Below are 24,150 nucleotides of genomic sequence, written 5' to 3' on the forward strand. Positions count from 1 at the left end.
TATTGGAAACAAAGTTAGGTGGATCTATACAATGTTGGGTTATGACAATCAATCATTGTTGAGGGCCATATTTGGGTAGATGGCTTTACTGTGGCTGGGGTCTGTGCTGAAGTTCAGGTCCAGCATTGCCACCAAAGGTCACATAGAGGCCCTAGGTTAGGGTCATAACCATTCCTACCTGAGTCACCAGTCCCTTCACCAGAGCCAGGATGTCTACTAGGCCCATGCTGCTGCTGAGAACATGTCTGGGTCTGTGGCCCAGTAACAGCTGGAATCTGTGTGGATGTCTGGGTCACCTCAGGAGGCCCTAGGAATCTTGGGAAATGAAATCATTGGGCCATGCTGAGCTGGCCACATCCTTCACTGACCCTGGGAAAGCTGCTCTTGCCTTTTGCTGGACACTCCAGCTAGCCAAACTCAGGTGTTTTTCCATTCCAAGCTCACTTCTAACTCTGTCCTTGCTGTCTCCATCTGGACATCCCTAGCCAATTAACTTAGTGAAATAACGCTATTTCCCACTATTTGTTAAAGAATTACTATATACTGGGAAATATTACAAGTACTTCATTGATACTAGCTGATTTAATTCTCAGAACAGTATAAACTTGTTTTTTGGCTTATTTTACAAAACTATGGGCTCAAGAGTTCAAAAAAACTCTTGCAAGTTGGCATGGACATTATATTGCACATAATACAATGCTCCTTTCTTTCTTTTCCACTTCTTTGTCTTTTCCTTTGTTTTTTCAAGAACTTGGAATCAAAGTCAGGGCTTGCCACATGCTGGGCAAGTACTCTACTACTGGACTGTCCCCTACCCTCTCCAGCAAAGTCTATGTCATTGTAGCCTCCAAGTTCAGTTAAGGACCGAGCATCCTTTGTGACACATAAGAAACCTTTTTTTCCCCAAATTTTAATAATTAGTAAATGTTTTATCTTCAGAAATTTAACAAATGGATAAATATTTCATTATCATTGACACTACAGGAGATTTTTTTGGAAATTCATGATTTAACACATGTATAGAAGAAACAGAAGACATGGAAAGACGTTATATGTGTGGCTAAGCAGAGACACACAGCCTGGCTCAGGTCATTAACACAGCAGGATTTCTCACCCTGACACAGGAATTATCACTCCAATTATTTTCTGTCAAGAAACAGGATCACATGTTCTTTTTCTCAGTCTTTTCTGGATGAAGTTTGAAGAAGCCTTGTTATAAATGGAGCACTATCACATGCACGATTGTTAAAGAAACATTGCATTTTCGGCTTGGCCACATTCATTAAAAACAAACAACACGGTCTGATTTTGTATCAATGCTGGATATAGATGTAGAACTCGTAATTCTTCATTCTAATTAGATTTGGGACATTTTTTGGTAACCTAAACTAATTAGAGACCAGTTGCAGCATCATGTAAAATGTTTGCTCTTTAAGGCAGATAACCTGGGTTGGAATTCTTATTCTGCTTCTTAAAGTTGTATGAAGCTCAGCAAGTTGTTTTACTTGGATGCATTTCAGTTTTCAAATATATAAATTTGATATAAAAACATATTTCTTAGGGTTTATATGAAGGGTAAATTAAATTATTATATAAAACATTTAGTTTGGTACCGGATATATCCTGAAGACTAAAATCATGGTGGATCTTTTATTGCTAAACAATGTATAGCATATTTGTTCATTTAGGGTGTATGTAATGCTGTCATTTAATAATTACTGATATTTAAGCCCAAAGTTTTCTTTTTCTTTTCTTTCTTGGGGCAGGGTCTCCCTTCTTGTCTCCAACTGTCCTGGGACTACTCACTGTGTAGATCAGGCTGGCTTCAAACTCACAGAGATCTGTCTGCCTTTGCTTCCAGGGTACTGGGAGTAAAGGACTGCACTTTAATATCTGGCTCAGATAATTTTCTCTTAAGAAAGATACATGCTGTATTTTGAATAGGAGAACATATGGAAATCAATGTCCAATAAAACACAAGCCAGTTAATATAAACTCAATTAGAAAATACAGAACACTTATTCTCACCCCAACTTGCTAGATAAGAATTTTTGAATATGAAACCTACAGTAAATCAAAAATTATAAAAGCATCCATAACAATTCAGATGTAAGCTGACTAGAATAAGTTGCAGTGATTCTTTTATATAAGGTAGATGCTTTCATGAAAATTGTTAAATGACATAAAATTTATACTTATTTGAAATCATTTCTGTTGAACCTTTTTAAGCACTAAGGCAGTAAATGGAAATATTATTACTTAATTTGAGAGCATATTAAATAATAGCATTCATACTTTGTAGATGGGGTTATATAAATAATATCAATTTTTACTAATTCTATTTTCAATCTCACTTTAAATTATTTGTTGTTTGCAATTTTCTAACATGAATTGGTACTCATATCATTTCCTTGCTTTTCTCCCCACTTCCACTCCTCTCCTGTTCCTTCATTCCCTCTCAAATTTATGATCTTATCTTTTAAAATTACACACACACACAAACACACAAACACACACTACCTCTTGAGCCCATTTAGTGTACATGTGTTGCGAGAAAACCACTTGACATTGGATAACCTAGGGAGCTTGTCCCTGGAAAAAAAACTCATTCTCACTCTTCAGTAGCATTAAAGTAGCATTAACTGTAGCTTGGCACCTAGTGATGGGATCTTGTGAAATATCTCCTGCCCACGTTGGCATGAGGAATCATGTATTCGAAGTGTATGGTGTATTTAGGAATAGGCTCTTATCTTCAGGTTCTAGGAGGCAGCCAAGGACAATGGCAAAGACCTATATTATTTTGGGAGCCTCTTGGAACTCCCACAACCAACAACTTCAACGGTTTCTCATTACTGACATTCTAACTTTTGTTAGTCTATAGCTCTAAAGGTGAGCACTAACAATTTGTATGGTGTCATTCCATTAATCTATACATACACCACATACCCACGTACCACATGGGTGAATATATATATCACTTTAAGTAAATGTATAAGACAGTATATTTCCCTCTGACTTTTCCAAACTTTCTTTGGGTAAATCTTTCTCTCTTTCCCTGTGGATTACCTTCCTCCCCTCCTCAGTCATATCCGATGAAACATCCTTCTGATTATAGTTTAATATTCAACTAAAATAGTATTTGTAATGATTTCAAGTATTTGCTTCTTTGTTTTATTAGTTATTCAGTCTTGCTTCAGAGACAGTTAGCTTTGAACTAAATAAACAGAAGCAAAAGAAAAACAAATAAGCAAAAACCAAGAAATAAGCCTCAGCCTACCTTGTTTCTGTGGTTTACACTGAGCAGTAGTTTTCCTTTACATTGGTTTTCCTTTCCATGTGCTATGATCGTAGTGATGCTGTCCATGCTTTTGCATTTTTATACCATGTATTAGTAATGTTTTGTTTGCCATAAACACACAGTTATGGGAAGTCTTTTTTATGCCTTAAACTTGAGTTGAGATGTTATCTTCCTTGGGGTGTTTGTGCTCCTTGACATCTCTGCTTTCACTGTGTTCTGAAACAGGTGGACCTTTTCTTCTTCCACATGCCCATCACGATCACATATGCCTTAGTGGTCGTCTTCTTTCCATACTGGAGTCTCTTTGGAGGATACTTGCCTTGCTTTTCCAGGGCCTTGCACACTATTGGCTACATAGGAATTATTCAGTAAATGCTGATTAAGTGAATACACTTATCTTTGTCTTTATTTATGAGATGATTATGTTCCTGAGAAGTATTAAAATTTTTAAGTCAACTTTAATTTTCTCACCATAAAAATTTATCATTTTTTATGATAAATAAAAATAAAAATTTTGCTTGTTAAATTATGGTGCTATATTTATATTGAAGCAAGATAGTATTTTCTATAATAAACATGTTATCATTTATCTAAATGTCTTGTATTGTCTCGTTTATTCATTGTATTTGATTCCTAGGAGTGGATGATGCAGTAGCAAATCCAATGGAATTTCAGGAGGCTAATGCAGATGGATGCTGGTTCCAAACAGTAGCAGTGTAAGGAAAGCTGAAGATCCAAGGCATTCATGCCAAAGGTGTCTCTGGAATGGAAGAGAGGAAGAACCGGAAATGAGTGAGACATTTATTGTCAGTGTACTCTTTTTATGTGTGCTTTTTCTCTATTAGTTGAACCTTGTTTTAGGATGAAGAAAGAAAGGGAGAGACAATGATAGCTACTTCAAACCAATGCATAGAATTTGGAAGTAGAGAGAATGTTTGCTTCATTCCTAGCTAGAGGCTCTGAAATATTACCTCAGTCTTGACACAGGCTGGGTGAAATAGCATAGATGGACTTTAATGGCTATACAAGATCTAATCTAAGCATTTATTTAGATGGTTTTTAAATGAGGGCTTCCGTTTCATATTTATAAATTAACACCATTTTAAAAAATGAAATGGAAGAAGTAAACAAAAGGTGTTATTCCTACCACCTTCAGAAAAGTAAAACAGTAGATAATACATGTCAAATGTTAGGAGTGACAATCTGATTTGTGAGATTATAATTGACTCATTTTTAAAATTTCTATATCAGTATAGATTTTCCTGGTTAAATTATTCTTTAGGTTTTATCTTCATTTCCTAGTAACACATTAGTTAGGCAATGCATCCCTACTTAAAGATACTTTATTAAATTCTGGACAGCTAATTCTGTGGTTGCCATAGTATATTGAAAAGTCACCACTTTAGAGAAGAAAGTACCACTACACACACACACACACACACACACACACACACACACGTCTTTATTGAAATTGCCAATGAAATACCATTCTAAAATTATTTAATGGTTTGTCCAAATTGCAGTTTCATGTGAGATTTTTCTTTCTGGATTTTCTTTCTTTCTTATTTTTGAGAAATTAAGCTCATTTATAAGTAAATAACTAGAAAAACATAATTTGAATTTCTCTGACAATTGCAGTGAGAAAAGAATTAATATTCAGGCTTTTAGATTATGTAGGATCATGTAAAGTTTATCTAACATTGTACATAAAATGTATCAGAATACTATTCACTAATGGTTTGGTTGCTTATGATGAAGTGAAAAATTGCTGGGTTTTGATTCTTTCTCTCCTTTTTCTTTATGTAACAATTGCCATCTTTGACAGAATGAAAACTATAAACTGTATTTATCATAACTATACATTATTTACTATAGACACAAATATTTGTTGTTCATAATTTGAGAACAATATAGTAAAATTTACACATAGCACATTCTGAATATTGATTATTTTGGTATAATTCTTTAACTTGATGTAGAAAGGAACAGTAAAAGATTATTTTACCATGCGATCAACTTTGTAATAAGTGTGATGTTGATTATTTTCAAGTTAGGAACAGAAATGAAATATTGAGAATTGTTTTGCAAAGACACTAATAATTCGACAAAAGTCTGATAATTGTATAATTAATAAGTTGAACTTTTTTCTAATAACAGAGAAGGGAAATTTAACCTTTTACTATGAAAGAAATCCCTTTAGAAGTCTAAATTTCTATAACAAGAATGAGAAAAATGCCATTAAAAATCATTTTATCTTTCAATTTTTGTTTCCTGTCCTTTGTTTTCCTACATATTATTTTTATTTAATTATGTTGTCAAATAATGTTTTATTTTGTCTCTGATCTGTGACATTTTGTGAGCAGAGTTCATATCTTGTTCCCATGTAGTTTCTAGTACATAATAGGCCTTCAGGTCTTACTGATTTGACCTAGTTTGGATCAAGATACTGTTTTCTAGTCCTCAATTGAGGAAGTAGACTGTGCATGATTTTTTTAAGCATAAGTTGAGACAAAACTTTAAAATCAGTAAATTAAAATTGTTCAAGTTTCAGGATTGGGAAAAGCAGCTATGAGCTAAGAAATGTGTGGGTTAAATGGTCTCTTTAAGCTTGAACTTCAGCCCGCCTCTGAAATACATTACATAGTTTGTATTCTTCTGATTATTGACTAAATTACTGTCAAGTTAGGGCCCCAAACATCTGTAAAATGAGTTTAAATAATGGCTTCCTAATTGTGGATAACAATGTCCTACATTGGAAGCCATATTTTAGAGCACTTTTAACTTTTCCCACAGTGGTCAGAAATCATTTTTAAGTTGTTGAGAAAGCATTTTTGGCATCTCTTGAGTTGGTTAAATTCAACAAAGTACTTTGGATTCTTCTTACATATCAGCATAATACGTTTTAAATTGCTCAGGACATCTGTATAGTCCCAAAAAATATAGACTTTTTGGGCCAGAACTTAAAGAATGATATAAGCAGGGCTGTGATGCATTATCATATGTAAAATATTTTTGAAATATTAATGTAAAATATTTTAAAACTCTTACCAACCTAATATTCAGATATTTTATATTAAGAAGAACCAAAGCAAGGGACATTGATATCCAAGTTAAAAATGCAATACTAAAAGAAATCTGTTATTATTATTACTTCTCAGAGTATCAGTATTGTTAGTAATTTCTAAAATTCAATATTTTTTCAAATACAAATAATATTAGATGGCCTCTTATGCAAGATAAACACTGTGTTAACGTGAATGTCTTATTTCCGGATCTTAAAATAGTGAAAGAAGATAGAAGCTGAGAGTACATTGCATTCAGGATGTACTGTACACTTGGGAGATGAGATGAAATTGAGCTGAGCAGGAGTCTCAGATGCAGGGTGTATCAAGGAAGGAAGCACACCATGGTGGCTATGTCTCTTTCCTGACCAACAAATGTTGGTCAGGACATGGAAAGCTAGAGATGAGGGTGACTCTTTTGGTCAGTGCTTTCTGTAATTCCTCTCTGTGCAGTTGAACTCTGGCCAATCCCTACTTTCATTCATCCCTCAGAGAGGAAAATTCTCTCTTAAATATTGCTGGATATGACAGCAAAACTGCATGAGTGAACACAGCACCTCTGACATGGTAGGACTGACGGACTGAAAATAAGACTGTAGGGTGCATAGAACGGTAATTTACTTTCTTTGTTGAACTCAATCATACAGTTTTTAATATGATGTTTCAAATTCTGGCTGTTAGCTTGTTCCAATAGATTCTTATTAGATTTCTAGTCAAGATGAACCTATTTTAATCATCTATCCCAGTGGTTCTTAACCTTCCTAATGCTGTGACCCTTTAATGTAGTTCCTCATGTTATGGTTATAAATTACTGTTATAAACAGTAAAGTATATATCTGATATGAAGAATATCTGATATGCTACCAACAAGTTGAGAACTACTGATCTAGACCCAAGAAAACTTTATGGTGGAGAAAAAGCTTTGGACTGGGAATTATACAGAATTCACTATGGAACAATTTTCAAAAAGGAAACCCCTAGACAATTCATCTTCTGAATTCTACTAAGGATACACAGATAAGATGCTCTCATGCAAGCGAGAGTGCTCACCCCTAGAGCCAGGACCCAGAGGCAGGATAGCCCAGATAGAAACAAACACGACTGGAAAAAAAGTCAATGAACTGATTCCTAATGATACTATGCTATACTCACAGATTGGTACCTAGCCCAGCTGTCATCAGAGAGGCTTGATCCAGCAACTGATGGAAACAGATGCAGAAACCCACAACCAAACATTAGGCAAAACTTGAGGAATCTGGTGGAAGGGGAAGGAAGGATTATAGGAGTCAGTGGGGTCAAGGACACTACAAGAAAACCCACAGCACCAGCTAACCCTGGCTCACAGGGCCTGGCCTGAATCAACAACCAGGGAGCCTGCGGGGGTGGGGGCTGACCTAAGCCCTCTGTATATATGTTACAGTTCTGTAATTTAGTCTTCTTGTGGGACTCCTAACAGTGGGTGCAGGGGCTGTCTCTGACTCTGTTTCCTGCTTCTGGGACCTACTGGATAGCCTTGTTCAGCCTCAGTAGGAGAGGAGGTGCCTAGTCTCACTACAGCTTGACAGCTGGCTATCCATGGCATAGCCTCCATTTTTTGCAGATAAACAGAAGAGGAGGAATGGGTGGGGTGCGGTGGGGGGGGGTTAGGGACTGGGAGGAGAGGAGGGAGAGGAAACTTGTTGGGATATAAAAACAAACAAACAAAACAAAAGATGTTCTTATGCATTTCAGAGTTACTAATCCAATTTGGAGTTTCTCTTCTCTTCTATTTCTCTTTACCACCAGAACTTAAAAACCAATGACACTGAGCTAGATTTTTTTTTGTCTTCTTAGTAAAAATTCCATTAACTAGTGGTGAATGTTTTCTTCGTGACTGTTATCAGTTTTATATCTAGTTTATTATCAGTTTTATATATATTTACCTCTTTTACTCGGAGTTGTTTAGGGTATTGATTGATCCACTATCACAGGTTTTAGATGTTAACTTTAAGATATTTTATGAAGTAGAGATAGTAGATTAAATACGGGTAATTAATATTCTTTCTCTTCTTTCATTTTGACAGGTAAGCATTTGATGTTTTTGATCAGCAATGTATAGAAATATGGGATTTCTTATTAATATTATTGTTTTATAGTTTGTGTGTATCTGCTGAGGGCAGAGTACAGTTGCAGGAATCTGTTCTCTCTTTCAATGATGTGTGCTCTGGGAAGTAAGTCAGGTCATGAGGCTTTTCCCACTGAGCCATCTTATTGAGCTTGAGCCTTAGTAGCAGGTCTGATGAGTCCTGTTACCCTGGTACTTTTAGTAGAGTAAGCACCCACGCAATGGTTGTTGCAGCCAAGCATGCCCATAGTTTATTAGTACATATTACAGAAAAATGCTGACTAATAAGAATTTAAATATAATTTTGCTTTTATTTTCCCACTGGGAGTTAAGTCAGACTTTTCTTAGTAATATTTAAATTAATTTAGAAAATGTATAATTTGGGTAAATTAGGACTGCTTACTTGAATAAAAATAAATGTTTTAAAGAAATTTTTATTATTTTATTCAAATAAATTACTTCTGATGGCTGGCTATGGTTATTTGTTTGGCTAGGGATATTTACCACCTATTTGTTGTATGAAGGCAAGTTGAATTTTTAGACAAGTATCTTGTGATTTAATTCCATTGTATAATCTAAATATCCTCTGAAAAAAGCAGTTGCTCATGTCATTATGGTCTAAGCACTAATATTTTCCAATAAAGCAATAAAAGGTTATTGCAAGAATTGTATTGAAGATGAAAGCAGTAAAAGTGATATATACTTCCACCTGTGATCAGCAATACGTAAACTTTAGTGTATTATAAATATTATTTTATATAAATTCCTACCAATTTAATCTTATAAAAGCAGGTGACTTTTTAAGTTGACAATGAACTATAGTCATAATTTTCAGTCATCCTCTTTAACTCCTGAATAATCTTTATTTTTATTTATTTTTCACTTTCATTTTCTTAATCTGAAGTCCAGTGATATATGGATTTCATCACTTAAAATAGATACAACCAGGAACAGTGCTGGCTCACATCGGTGATCCCAGCACTAAGGAGACAGAGACAGGAAGCCAATTAACTCAAGGATAGCCTTTTCTACTTACTGAGACTCTCAACATCCTAAGAGATGGGGATGTAGCCCAGTGGTAGAGGATTTGCCTAGCACACCCAAAAGCTCCAGCTTTGACTCCACATTCAGAAAAATAGATCCCACAATTAATTTCGGGGAGAATGTATGAAGCCACTCAGTGACCATCACCAACTCCTTCCCTCTAATGATAGTCTTTGACTCCATTAACTAATTAAGGCAAAGGCATATATGTGTAGGTTGCTCATCAGATCTGCTGTCTTTTCATTGTGCTTTAATATCAAAATATTTTCTGTCCCTCTCCTTTTTGAGAAACAAATTTTAGAAACATTTTTATCATATTTTAAGTAGTGTATGGTTTATCAGCGTTTCACACAATTTAAACATTGAAAAATTTGTCTTACTAATTTAATGATAACTTAAAATTTTAAATTAGCGAATAGTTGAAGCTCACTGACATAGTTATGAGGTCATATCTCATCAAACATCATTTAATGATGAGAGGTCAGTGAACTTCTATTGCGTTGGCATCACCATGTTTGAACTGTTATTTCCTATGGGATTCTGGAAAACAGTGAGTGCTTCAAGGTGTCAAAATCAGACTGAGCTGGTTAGAGGCCACATGAACTCATTTGTGTAAGAGAAGTTAGCCTCTCAGGCAAAATTCGTAATGCCCTTTGCACCTGTAGTGTTGTCGGCTGTACTTTATACAAGTATCCAGGTGTGGGTAGTGATTCAGGGCTTTGGGGATCGCTCTTACCGGCCCAAGGATCCGAGGCAGTCCGTGCAAAACCTGGCCAGCAGCCCGAGTGAGTAGGAGCCATGTGACTGTCGTGAGCTGGAGTGTGCAGTTGCCTCCTGCTTCAGAGCTACCTGATCCGAATACTAAGCTGAGCGAGTGCCGGGCTGAGTGTAAGACACCGAAGACACCGCAGAGCAAGGTGCTTTTACCAGAGGTGTTACAGAACATGGATATTAAAGACCAGGGAGCCCAAATGGAGCCGCTGCTGCCTACGGTAAGAGACAACCTGCTGTCAGATGATAGCTTAACCGCTTTGCCGCAGAACCTGTCAGGCAAGTGGCGCGCGGCTAGGTGCGGGGAGAGTGTACTTTTGGGGTGGTAGATAGCTCCCACAACATATGGACAGGGTCTCCTCCCATCTCCGGAGACTGAAATGCTTAAAGCACAGAGCACATGCTCCCCCTCCACCTTCTCAATATGGATGCAGCATGGTGATGAAATGTCTCATATTTGTTGCAGTTTGCAGAAATGGTTAGGTTTTAGCAGCAGGGCCAGTATCTTTATCCCTGTCTGTTATTGTTGATCGTTCTGTTTCTCAGGCTTTGCGGTGCTGGCTCAAGCCCCTGCAAAGAAGCCCCTCTTTATCCTCTGGTACATTTCTTCTCCGTTCATCCTCAGACAGTGAGGTGAGGGCAGATGCTGCTATTGCAGCTCTAGAGACTTAGTCTCCGCAGAAAGCAGGGGGAAAGGAGTCTCTCTCTCTCTCTCTCTCTCTCTCTCTCTCTCTCTCTCTCTCTCTCTCTCTCTCTGTGTGTGTGTGTGTGTGAGAGAGAGAGAGGGGGGGGGTCAGTATTTTTCTCAAGGGGAAATGTATCACAGTTCTTGAACGTGGAAGGTATACGTTTTGTTGGGGGGGGAGAGACAGGCATAATATTAACATTTAAGTGTCAGAAAGGTTGCTAAGCTGTCATTTGGAATTAGCCCATCTGTTTATCTCTGGGTCCTTTAGCCGCCTGCTTAGATTTAATTTTTGGAGTGATTGATTTGCCTGTCTTCTACACAATCCCTCTGTCTGGCACACAGACTTCGGATTTAAGGCAAGGGCAGTGTGGAGGAGGGTTGCGGGTCAGCATTTACTTGATGAAGCAGAGATGCCAAACGTTAGTTCCTAGCCTTTTATCAACGTGATCACGGTTCAGAACAGCAGAAATCTCCGAAGGACCAAACCACATAAGCAGCTGTTTTATAGCTGTTGGGTTGTGACCCACCTTGCAGACTAGAACCGCCACAAACTGTCTATTTCCAAACCCATACCCATCCTTCGAACGCAGAGCTAAACGATGTCGTAGGAGGATAGAGCAATTTCTGGGCCACTGATTTAGGGCCTTTAGCTCCAGTCGGACTCTAATGCTGAAAAAAAGATACGGGTTTGCTTCCTGCATCAGCTGTGGCTACTGAGCATGCCCAGTGCTCCCCAGGACGCCAGGTTTGGATAGGGAGGGAGCAGAGAGGTGGGAAGAACAGAACCTAAATTAAGAGCAAGGACAGTGTCAGAGAGGGGCGAAAAAGTATGTCAGTTAGCCTGCTTGCATAAAACTAGAGCCAGTGTGTGTGTGTGCGTCTGTTTGAAAAAAACTGAGTAAAAGATTTGTGTACACCCTTAATTTGAATAGATACAAAAAATGATGGTTTTGTGATACTCAGAATAAACAGTGTTGATGATACCAGGATTCACTGGTCTATGAACGACAGGGAGGAACTACCCACAGAAATTACAGGATAGAGAATTAGGAAAGATTAAACTAGGGGGAAAAATCCCTTTTGTGTCAGGGGGGTTGGTGGGGCTGGGACTTGTCCTAGAAAAGCAGGCTGAGACCAGTTTGGCATGGCTTATGGATTGTCACTTGGTGGGGGCAGTTAAAGGATTTAAGATCAAATGAGGATTATATGGAGGAATTTAGAAATGGATGACTTTGCTAGGCTATATAGGCAACTGGTCTGTGGCTTAAATGAGCAAGGGACATAAAAGTTTGGCTAGTAAAGAGGCTCTACAATATTTGGCAGAGAAATTTAACGGCCACATTTAAAAGTTTGTGTTTCATAGGTACTGATGGCTGGTATAGAATAGCTTTACACTAATGTAATGCAGAATAATGTAAGCAATATGTCATAAATATATAAGCCTAAGATTTTAGGAAGATTGGTGAATTTTTGGCCAGATTTTACATTTGTATAGTTTTAAACTTCTCCAATTATTTTGATATAAAAGGTCATATGTATCATCTGAAGCAAATCTCATCATCTTTAGTTTAAAGATAATAAATTGAGGCACATGGGGTCTAAATAAAATGTTGACAATTTTACATAGTAAGAATGCTAAGACCAGAATATAGATCTAAAATTCCTTTAAAAAATCACCCAATATTTTTGACTTAGACTTTTAATTAGGCTTAGTACAATCAGTTTCTGGACTCTTTATTTATAAATACATAAAAAGAAAGCAATAGTTTTGGAGTTTATTTTAGAAAATTTATCAAGTAACTTTGCAAACAATTATATGAGAGGCAATCTGACAAAATTATTTAGGAACATTCTGTGCCAGGGCCTGACACCGCTATTTATTTTTTTTCTCTAACCTTGTAACACTTAGGTCTTACATTCCACAGCTGAAAAATGGGAAGGCGATGATATATACCTTTTAGTTCAATCTACTTATGCTCACTCATTTATTTCTCTGTGTGTAGGGGATCACTTTGCCTGCCATGGCACATACGTGGAGGTCAGAGGACAATGTAAGTGTCAGTTCTCTCATCATGGGTCCTTGAGAGTGAATGAACTCAGGTCCTTCAGGTTGGCAGCAGGCACCTTTACCAACTGATTTGCCCCAGTGGTCCAAGGCCACATTTTAAATGTAGCTGGATCATATTGGAATGGATGGTGGAATTTAGCATCTTTTTTGTGTTTATTTACATTTTCCAAGTTTCCAACTTTATTGTTTTATTTGTGGAAGTTATGAGAAAAATCTTCTATAAAATTATATTAGGGAATGGAAAAAGTTAGAAAAATAGAACATGGATTAGCTACATAATATTTTTATCTAATTTGAATCATAATCTAAATTAAAATTTTAATTTGAGAACTTGATTGGAGGTTCTAGCAGGTCAGTGTAGCTACTTGTATACCCTTGACCCAAAACTGGTCATCCTCTATTTGGGGACCATATAATTTTAATTTAAAACAAAATTATAGTATTAGATATTACAACACAGGAAGATGTAGTATAAGATATAAATACTAAGTTTTACTTGAAAAGCTACTCTAGAAAGTTGAACTGTACAAATAAATATACACATCGGGTGTTAGGGTTGTGAGGATGGGTGGGAAAATCTAAAAAATACATATATTAAATTTATGGTAACATTTTAGAGGTCAGGTTAAGGAAGTGGGATAGTTTAAAATGTAAAGGAAAAATCAGGGTCATAAATCTAAATATAATCATAAGACTTGGTTATATATTTATGATATCATTTTAGTTTGACCTTTGATGATAGTAACTTCAGAAATCAAAACTGTACCTACACTGACAGAAGTAGATTACAATGTCCTGAGTGCTAATGAAGAAATGTGACACTTCCAACATTTGTGCCCAAAGAAACCTAAACTCCATTTTTCTCATGTCTTATAAGGTATAAGGCCATTTGGTTTTTGGAGTGATGCCTCTGTCTGTCTATGCGATAAATAAAGGTTTTAATAATAAAGTTTATAATATCCTGAAGTATCTTCCCTACATTTTTCTACAGTCCTTCTGAGTTTTCAAGTCTAAGGTCTTTGATCCATCTTGAATTAATTTGGGGGGTTTTTAGACAGAGAGATACAGATCTAAATTCATTAATCTAACCTCATTCTCCCTTCATTCTCCATGCAAATATCTAGTTTGCCAAACTCCATTTGTTAATAAGCTGGGTTTATTTTTTTCCTGTAATATATTTAATGTATTTTTTGCACCTTCATAAATAATAAGATGGATGTAGCACTGTGGGTTTATTTTTGTGTCTTCTACCCTGTCCTATTAAACTACATGTCTTCTTTTGTGCCAGTGTCATGTTACTTTTGTCATGATGTCTCTGTAGTATGATTCAAGTTCAGATTCTGGGACTCTCCAGCATTGCACTTTATGCTCAGGGTTTGTTTGACTTTTTGAGTGGGTCTCATGATTTATTTTTCTGTCTTTATTTATGAAGAGATCCATAGTTTTGATGGAAATTGTATTGAATCTATAGGTAGGTTTTAATAATAAAGCAATTTCAACAATATTAATTCTAAATAGGTTTTCTATTTTTAGAGCAGTTTGTGTTCATAATAATACTGAGTAGACGATGCAGATGTTTTCCACATATCCTTTTCTTGTCCACATATATAGCCACTTCTTTTAGCAATGTTACCCACCAGAGTGGTACATTTTGTTATAGTTGATGAATGTATATTGACACTCCTCCATTAGTGATGGGATTTTTGCTCCCATCTTTCTGCCTCTGTGCTGGGATTTTGTCTGACTTGACTTTACTCATATCTTGTTCATGTTTTTACTATTATTATATAAATAGTTGCTGACAATTCCTGGGTCATCTAGATTTTCTCTTCTTTCCTAGTGGTTTTATAGTTTTGTGTTTTTTAAATTTCTGAGTCATCTTCAGTTAATTTTTTCTGAAGTATGTAAAGTATATGTTGAAATTTAATGTTTTTCTGTATATAGATATCTAGATGTTTCAGAGTTTTGTTGAAAAAGATTATCTTTTATCTCGATTGTATTGCCTTACTCTTTCATTAAAGACTGGGCATAATAAACCCCAGATGTCTGTGGTTTCTTTCTAGTACCTCTTTTTCTGCTCTCTCAAGGTTCTTAATATATTTCTGTAGCTTTATTGTCAGTCTTGATGTTGGACACTCTCAGTTCTTTAGATTTGTTACTCTTTTTCAAAAGAAATCTTCAGAGGATTATTTTTTTTCTCTACAAAAACAGAAAATCAGTTTACTGATACCTACGGAATGATTTGTTCATTTTCTTTTGATTATATTGGATCTGAAGATCAGATTTGGAAGAATATATGTGTAGCAAGCGCTCTTGTCAGACTATCTTTGGGCCGCCAGCCCGCAAATAACATGGAGACTTATTATTAATATGAAAGCTTGGCCTTAGCATTGTTTTTTTTTCTAATTAGCTCTCATAACTAAATTAACCTGTTTCTATCACTCTACATTCTATCACGTAACTTGGTTGCCAGTTACCTCTTCTCAGTATGGCACATCCGACTAGCTCCAAGTCTGCTGGTGAAATCCTATGCCTTGATTCCTCCTCCCAGCTTCTCTCTCTTTGCCAGGAAGTCCGGCCTATACCTCCTGTCTAGCTATTGGCCATTCAGCTTTTTATTACACCAATCACAGCTTTACATCTTCACACAGTGCACAAAAAACCCCAACAGAGATGTTTAGAAAATACTGAGTTTTCCTTCTCAATGGACACGGAGTTTCTCCATTCTTAATTTATTCAGTCATTTGATTTATTTTGTCACAGTTTTTTCCTCTTCCTTAAATGGATCTTATATATATCTTATTAAATTTATACCTAAGTATTTTTAGTATCAATATAGATGTTAATATGTTTTGAGTTTCAGTTGTATCTGTTTAGTGCTGACACTGACAGTAATTAATTTTTGTATATATCTTATATCTTGCACTTTGCTTTACATATTATCTTTGGAAGGAATTTTTGGTGATTATTTAGGATTTTCTACATAAACAATTATTTTATTTCCAAATAAAGAAAATTTTATTTCTTCCTTTCCAATCTATATTTCTCTCTTTCTTTTACTTTTATGTTATTGTATTTACAGCAGTGTTGAAATAATAGGAGTGAGAGGGGATATCCTTGCCAAGTTCCTGATCTAAATTGAAAAGCTATGACTATCTCAACATTAAGTATGATATTGGCTGTCAGATATTGTAGTTGCTCTTAGTTAACTTGAGAAAGTTAATCTTTGTCCTTGAATTTTTAGCTTGAAAAGGAGTTGGATTTATTTTAAAGACCCCTTAAAGTTCATAAGAGATGTCGGTCTGTAACGACTTTCCTTCTCTCTCCCCCTCTGTCTTCCTTTCTTTTCTCTCTTCTTCCCTACCTTATCCTTTCCTTTCCTTTTTTTTTTTTTAACAAATGTATTTGTTTAGTTTTACTATTAGGGTAATGCTATCCTCACAAAACTGACCCTATTTTGTTTTCTTGTAGATGTTGTATAATGTATTCCTAACAGTTTATTTGAATTTGCCAGGGATACATTGGTGCTTTTTGTTGTGGAATCATTGATAAAACTTCTTAATAGATTTTTATATTTTTTGTCTTTTGGTAAGAGTACTGTAGAAATAAACTAGAATCTAGAGTCTAGATTAGTCCCTCATTTTTTGAGATAGGGTCTCATTATATAGCCCTGGATGGCCTACAGCTCTCTATATAGACCAGGGTGGCCTGAGAGACCCTATCTCCTGAGTGCTTGGACTAGAGGCACATGCCACCATGCCCAACAGACTAGTTTCTTGATTTACAAATGATGAACCTGAAATTGAAAGACATAAGGAAATATATTTAAGGACATGATGGTTCTGATAGTTAATAGTGAGAGCTGAGTCTATTATCTGAATCTTTGATTCCATTCTTGTCATGCTTTATATTATTACATAGTTCCCGATTTAACACAGTGCCACTATCTGAATGTCACATTGAAATGGTATTTAGGCAAACTTTATGAAGCAATATTACGTATTATTTTAGGCTGATAGGCACAAACACCTCAATCCTCACAGTAGCCTTGAAATGTTGTTAATACCTTCTGTCTTCACAGATGAGACTTCAAGCTCTGAAAGACAAGGGACTTACCCAGTTTCACATAAATGCGTACTTAGCTAGAGTTGGAAAATATTTCATCTAATTAAAAAATAATTACATCCCTTCAAAGCTAATTAAAGATTCTAAGAGCTAGAAGGTAGAGAAAACTTTACACAAGTCCTCTGTAATTTGTGCTGCTCATACATTTCTGGTGTGGGCTGCCTTTAGTTCCTCGTCTGTGAGATGGACTTTGCAATTACTTCTCCCCTTTATGCTGGGATTTTGTTTGCCTTGAAAGAAATTTTGAGTTGGACAACAAGATTAGATTACGGTGACAGTTGCATCACTTGAGGAATATTACTTTAACTAGGCAAAGATGTTACAGTTGTTTATGCTGCGGAATATTACTTTAACTGTGTAAAGGTGTGTTACATTTGTTTCACCTTGTTTGCCTAAGGCCCCTGATAGGTTTAATAAAAAGCTGAATGGCCACTACCTAGCCAGACAGAAACATGAAGAAGCAGGAAAGTAAGACATACAGAAAGAAAGGTAAAAAGCCCTGAGGTAAAAGGTATATAAAGAGAAACAGGTTAAATTAAGTTAAAAGAGCCATAAATGAGCCTAAGGTATTTCCAAGTCACGATATGGAAGCTGAGTGGAGACCCAGAAGAAAATGTCTGTTATAATTGCTCTATAAATTTACTAACAATCTTCTATGAATTGCATACTTAGGTGATATATATTATACACAAGATTTGGGGAATACCTAATATTTCTCCCCGCTCAATTTTATATGCTTTTACATGCGCTGAAAATCTCAAGAGTGAAGTGCTTTAATAGGAATTTTCATCAAGATTTACAGTTATAAACCAGCCATTGTGCTGCATGAGTTTTATGCTAGCACTTGGGAGGCAGAAAGAAGGAGGATCTCTGTGAGTTTGTGGCCAGCCTGGTCTACAGAGTGAGTTCCAGGACAGCTAGAGCTACATAGGGAGACACTTTCTCAAACAGCAAAAAAAGAACTACAGATAAAATAGTAATATTTTTCATACTGTAAATATTTTATAATGATATTTGCTTTTAATATAGTGAGGACGATAGTTTTATCAATATGTATAGAACATAAAAAACTTAAGAATAATTTACAAGAAAGGAAATGTGCTTTTTATTAGTCTTAACTTGATTTTGCCTGTTTATTTATACAAGTTAGTGATTACCTCGTGTTAATTTTACTTTAAAACTTTTTATTTATTTCTCAAAAGTTATATCCGTTCAAATTATGTGAATAAATTTTTGTCTTTAGTTGTCTTGAATAAAGTCTGCATAAGAGAACACCCTACATTGCTTGGATCGTCACACTTTCAAGAATGTAAGATTTTAAAGTAACATTGTCAAAGAGTTTTATGTTTGGCTGAACACTTAGTTTCAACCAATTAAAGTAACAAGTCCAAGATCTAGTCAAAGTAATAAGCAATGAACATTTATTACATGCACTGGGTATGTTTAGAAGTTTCGTCATAATCCATGTTCCCCTTTAGGGATGTGTGTTATATGAGACCCTCCAGTGTTAGTAGGCATCTGCCTAGGATAATATATATCACCTAAGTATGCAAACTGAAGGAAAGGATAATAGCCCCTCAAAAGGTGACAGTACTTTAGCATTCATATGATAATTCATCTTAAAATAAATTATGCTTGTAAGTACTTAAAATAAAGTTTAAAATTATCCTATAAATGCAGGAAATGTGTGCAAAATTCAGCTATTGAACCTAAGGTTTATTGAGTTAATTTCTTGTGCAAGTTTGTGCCATTTTTTTTGGTTTACATATAATGGAACTAACTAGATATATTAATTAAGATTCTTTATGCATGAGATCCAGGATCAGATTCAAGATACATAAAAGTCAGTAAAGGCTATAAAACATAGTGACAGTGTAGTGTACTTTGTTTAGACTGAGTGAATCCATTTGAGACTGGCTAGATTTTACTGAGATGTTCTTCATCCTGAGTAGCTCAAATTTGTTTTTTAACACCTTTAAACAATTGACTCAGGATTCTAAAAATCAAACAACATAAGTTTTTCTTTATGCTTTGTTTTTATTAGTTTGACTTATTGCATCACAAATAAATGGAAGACATTCTAATTAAAAGCAGAAAGCATCATGCTAAATTCATATTTTCCACATTATTATTCTCAACAGTGTGAAAATTTTCATGGTTATACATAAGAATAAAATTTATTCTTTCCTACTCTATTAGTTGATTAGAAAAAACTATGTATGAATCAAAAGAAACTTAATAATATATTTTAATATGTCTATATTAGTTAGTTTATCTTTTGGAATTAGCCCTACTAAAATTGTTCTGAAACCAGTTGATAAATGATTTATTTATTACTTGTAAGTTAAGTTAATTGCTTTTAAAATTTTACAAAATAATACCACACTTTTAAATTTTAAATAATTTTAAAATTGAATATAACTTTTATATATTTTTATAATTTTTTTTTGATTTTTCGAGACAGGGTTTCTCTGTAGCTTTTGGTTCCTGTCCTGGAACTAGCTCTTGTAGACCAGGCTGGCCTCGAACTCACAGAGATCCACCTGCCTCTGCCTCCCGAGTGCTGGGATTAAAGGCGTGCGCCACCACCGCCCGGCTTATAATTTTTATATAATATATTCAGTTCATGGTTTCCCCTCTCACATTTCTTTTCAGATCCTTCCTAATGATCCATCCATCCAACTCCATGTACTCTCTCTCTCTCCTTAGAAAACAAGCTTTGCCTCCCTTGGTATTTGGTGAATATAATTCTATTTCCCTTTCTTTGGGCACTCTTTTCTTCCCCCTAGTCTCTTAGTCTATATCTAACTCTTGTAGTTCTACAGATTGTAGCATGCCTATTGAAGGCTTAAAAGCTAAACTCTACATGTGAGAGAATAATATATTTGTCTTTTTGCATATGAATTATCTTCACTTATGATATTTTTTATAATGAATACCACAGATATTTTATTTTTCATATATAAACAATTACTCATGGAGAGCTTAGCTATTGAGATATAAAAGCATTTCATAGTCCTTAAAATTCTTCCTTACATGGAGTTTTTATCTGTATTATGTCTTGAATTTTAATTATCTTTGCTAGGAAGAGTTCTTTGACAACATACTTTTAAAGAAATTTCTTCATTTATTCATAGCTCTGTAATAGGTACTATTCTTGTGAGATTGTCATATCTTTTATTCTGAGATTTCTTAGAGAAAGTATTTGAAAAACCTAACTTTTCTTTTTCTGGAATGGTTATAAAGATGTTCTTAATGACAGATTGTTCACAAAATTTCTTGTGGGAACCTTCTCATTATAGAGAAATCCAGTTCCTCATATTTAACTCTGAAACTAGGTCATTCATCAGATATCCTTCTAGCTACACAGGTAGCATAATTTGTGTGATCAATGTGTTCATTAGTGTCACAAGTCTGCACAGAATTAAACATATTGATTTCAGGTGTTTCAGTCTTCTGAGGCAATTGTGAAGGTATATATTTATTTTAATGTCCAAACTGTAAGAGGGTAAACATAAAGAACTTGAAGTATTGATAATGAAGATGACATGTCCAAATCAATGTCCCACTTATAATTTATGCATGCAAATGTAGAAATAAATATAACTTTTCAATGTTATGTTGATGAAAATGTTAGAACATCTAGTACAAAATAATTCATATGTGTTCAAGTGGAAATGGTTACCCCAATTTGAACCTAAATTTAAAACCTGGTTAGAATGTATAAAATCCTATTTTTAGTAACAGACTTCTATTAGAAGATGGAGGCACAGCATAGTTAAGTAGTGTGGGTTTTGTGTATGTTTTCTTACAAAATAAAAGAAAAAACAGGCTTTTTTAGATAAAAGCAAAAATAGTCATGTGGTGTGGGAAGTCCTTTTGTATATGTGTTGCTTTTACTGGTTAATAAATAAAACTGTTTCAGCCAGTGGCTTAGCAGAGTAAAGCTAGAGGGGAAAATTATCTGAATGCTTAGAGAAAGAAGGTGGAGTTGAAGAGAAGCCACGTAGCTGCCACTAGAGACAGCCACATGATAATCTTGCCAGTAGGCCATGAGCCTTGTGGTAAAATATAAAATAATGGAAATGGGTTAATCTAAGATATAAGAGCTAGCTAGCAATATGCTTAAGGTATTGGCCAACCAGTATTACAAATAATCTAGTTTCTCAGTGATTATTTCATGGTCTGGGAAGCCGGTAATGAAGAAATGGCCTCCTACTACATTAATATGTTTTTAAATTCACAGTTTTTAATCTTTAAAATACTTTGTCCCGTTGGTTTATTTGGTCAAAAATTGAGTATAGGGAGTTTCTTTTTCTGCTTTTTATATGTTGCAAATCTTTCTGTCATTCAGTTGTCATGTAGATCAGGCAAGTTGGGTGAAGGGAGTGAGTGTGGACTGCCTTTTCCCTACTGTACTTGCTGCAGCATCCTAGAACTAACTCTGCCTAGCAGCATGATAGCTGTTTTGTACAAGTTCTTTCCAGGTTCTCCAACAGTAGTGTAGCACACACACGATTTTATTTCTGCTTCTACCCACTGAGAAATAATTAGGACAAACAATCTTATTGTCCAGATATAGAAGTTCAGTTATCTGACCATGATCTAACAAGTTAGTGGCAAAGTCATTCGATAAGATGCCTTGACTCAGAATTTTGCTAACTTTTTGCTGTTTCTCTTAAATGATGAAATATTGTGTTTCCCTCGGTTGAGGGTAAAATTATTCTTTTATTTTTTTAATTAATTAATTTTTTAATTTTAGCCGGGCGGTGGTGGCGCACGCCTTTAATCCCAGCACTTGGGAGGCAGAGGCAGGCGGATTTCTGTGAGTTCGAGACCAGCCTGGTCTACAAGAGCTAGTTCCAGGACAGCCTCCAAAACCAGAGAAACCCTGTCTCAAAAAAAAAAAAAAAGCAAAAAAAAAATTTTCAATTTTACATCCCACCTGCAGTTTCCCCTCCCTCCTCTCATCCCAGTCCTCTCAGAGCCACACTCCCGAATCTGATCTCACCCCTCCATCCATTCCTCCTCCGTTTCTGTTTAGGAAAGGATCGGTATCCCATGAATATTAACAAAATATGACTTATCAAAGAAATGTGAATCAAAAAAACTCTGAGAGTTCATCTTATACCTATCAGAATGGCTAAGATAAAAAACCCAAGTGACAGATCATGCTGGAGAGGATGTGGAGCAAGGGAAACACTCTTTCATTGCTGGTGGGAGTGAAAACTTGTACAGTCACTTTGAAAATCATTGTGGCTGTTTCTCAGAAAACTGGGAATCAATCTACTACAAGACCCAGCTATACCACTCTTGGGCATATACACAAAGGATGCTCAATCATACCACAAAAACACTTGCTCAACTATATTCATAGAATCTTTGTTGTAGCCAGAACCCAGGAAAAAAAACCTATCCTTTCTAAAGACAGGGGGTCTCATGTGATTATTTACTCATTAACTTACTCATTATGAAAATGTTTTTGGAAATACACCGTGCATGTTTCAGTGTGCCAAGAATTTGAATTCCACTTTTGTGTAGAAGTTAGGTGATTTCGTGTTCAGAACATTAAAAGAGTTAATGTGAAGTTTATTGAAGTTCTTTTATTACTAAAACTTGAATAATTGATAAATACTACTAAAACATTCTTTAAAGGCAAGAATTTTCTTCAAATACTTTAGAAAGTATGTCTATAGATACACACATATTTCTACAGATAAATCATATATATACATGCTCTCAATTTACTCAGGAGATCTTGTCTTTTTCTACTTCTCATGTAGATTAGATCCATGAATGTCTCTCTTAGGGTTCTCATTGTTGTCTAGGTTCTCTAGGATTGTGATTTGTATTCTGATTTTCTTTGTTTTATGTCTTAAAACCACTTATGAGTGAGTACATGTGATTATTGTCTTTCTGGGTTGGGGTTACCTCACTCAATATGATGCTTTCTAGTTCCATCTGTTTTCCTTCAAATTTCAAGATGACATTATATTTTTTCTGCTGTATAGTACTCCATGGTGTAAATGTAAACATTTTCCTTATCCATTCTTCGGTCAAGGGGTATTTAGGTTGTTTCCAGGTTCTGGCTATGACAACCAATGCTGCTATGAACATATTTGAGCACATATCCTTGTGTCATGGTTGAGCATCCTTTGGGTATATACCCAAAAGTGGTATTGCTGGGTCTTGAGGAAGGTTGTTTTCTAATTTTCTGAGAAATCGCCATACTGATATCCAAAGGGGCTGTACCAGCTTGCCCTCCCACCAGCAATGCAGGAGTGTTCCCTTTACCCCATATCCTCTCCAGCTTAAGCTGTCATCAGTGTTTTTGATCTTAGCCATTCTTAAAGGTTTTAAGATAAAATCTCAGAGTTTTTTGATTTGCATTTCTCTGATGAATAAGGATGTTGAACAATTCCCTAAGTGTCTTTCAGCAATTATAATTTCCTCTGTTGAGAGTTCTCTGTTTAGCTCCGTACTCCATTTTTATTGGATTATTTGATCTTTTGATGACCAATTTCTTGAGTTCTTTGTATATTTTGGAGATCAGACCTCTGTCTGATGTGGGATTGGTAAAGATCTTTTCCTATTACGTAGGCTGTTGTTTTGTCTTGTTGACTGTGTTCTTTGCTTTACAGAAGCTTTTCAGTTTCAGGAGGTCCCATTTATTAATTGTTTCTCTCAGTGTCTGTGTCACTGGAGTTATATTTAGGAAGTGGACTCCAGTGCCCATGTGTTCAAGTATACCTCCCAAATTCTCTTCTGTTAAGTTCAGTTGGCTTTATACTGAGGTCTGTGATTCATTTGGACTTGAGTTTTGTGCATGGTGGTAAATATGGATCTATTTTCATTCTTATACATGTTGATATTGTTATGCCAGCACTATTTGTCAAATATGCTTTCTTTTATTCCGTTTGATTTTTTTTGCTTCTTTGTCAAAAATCAGTGTTTGAAGGTGTGTGGTTTAATATCCGGGTCTTCAATTTG

The 24,150-nt window shown here is 35.5% G+C and overlaps 1 protein-coding gene across 1 annotated transcript in view; it reads left to right on the top strand.

Moving 5' to 3' along the window:
- Positions 1–10,117: 10,117 nt before the first annotated feature.
- Positions 10,118–24,150, top strand: part of Slc4a10 (solute carrier family 4 member 10) — a 223,431-nt gene continuing 209,398 nt past the window's right edge. The window contains exon 1 of the mRNA XM_005346462.3: positions 10,118–10,500. Within this exon, the coding sequence (XP_005346519.1) occupies positions 10,453–10,500 (48 nt within the window). The 5' untranslated portion in view covers positions 10,118–10,452. The remainder of the gene's footprint in view (positions 10,501–24,150) is intronic.

Source organism: Microtus ochrogaster, chromosome 4 (assembly GCF_000317375.1).
Source record: "Microtus ochrogaster isolate Prairie Vole_2 chromosome 4, MicOch1.0, whole genome shotgun sequence".
Classification (NCBI taxonomy): domain Eukaryota; kingdom Metazoa; phylum Chordata; class Mammalia; order Rodentia; family Cricetidae; genus Microtus; species Microtus ochrogaster.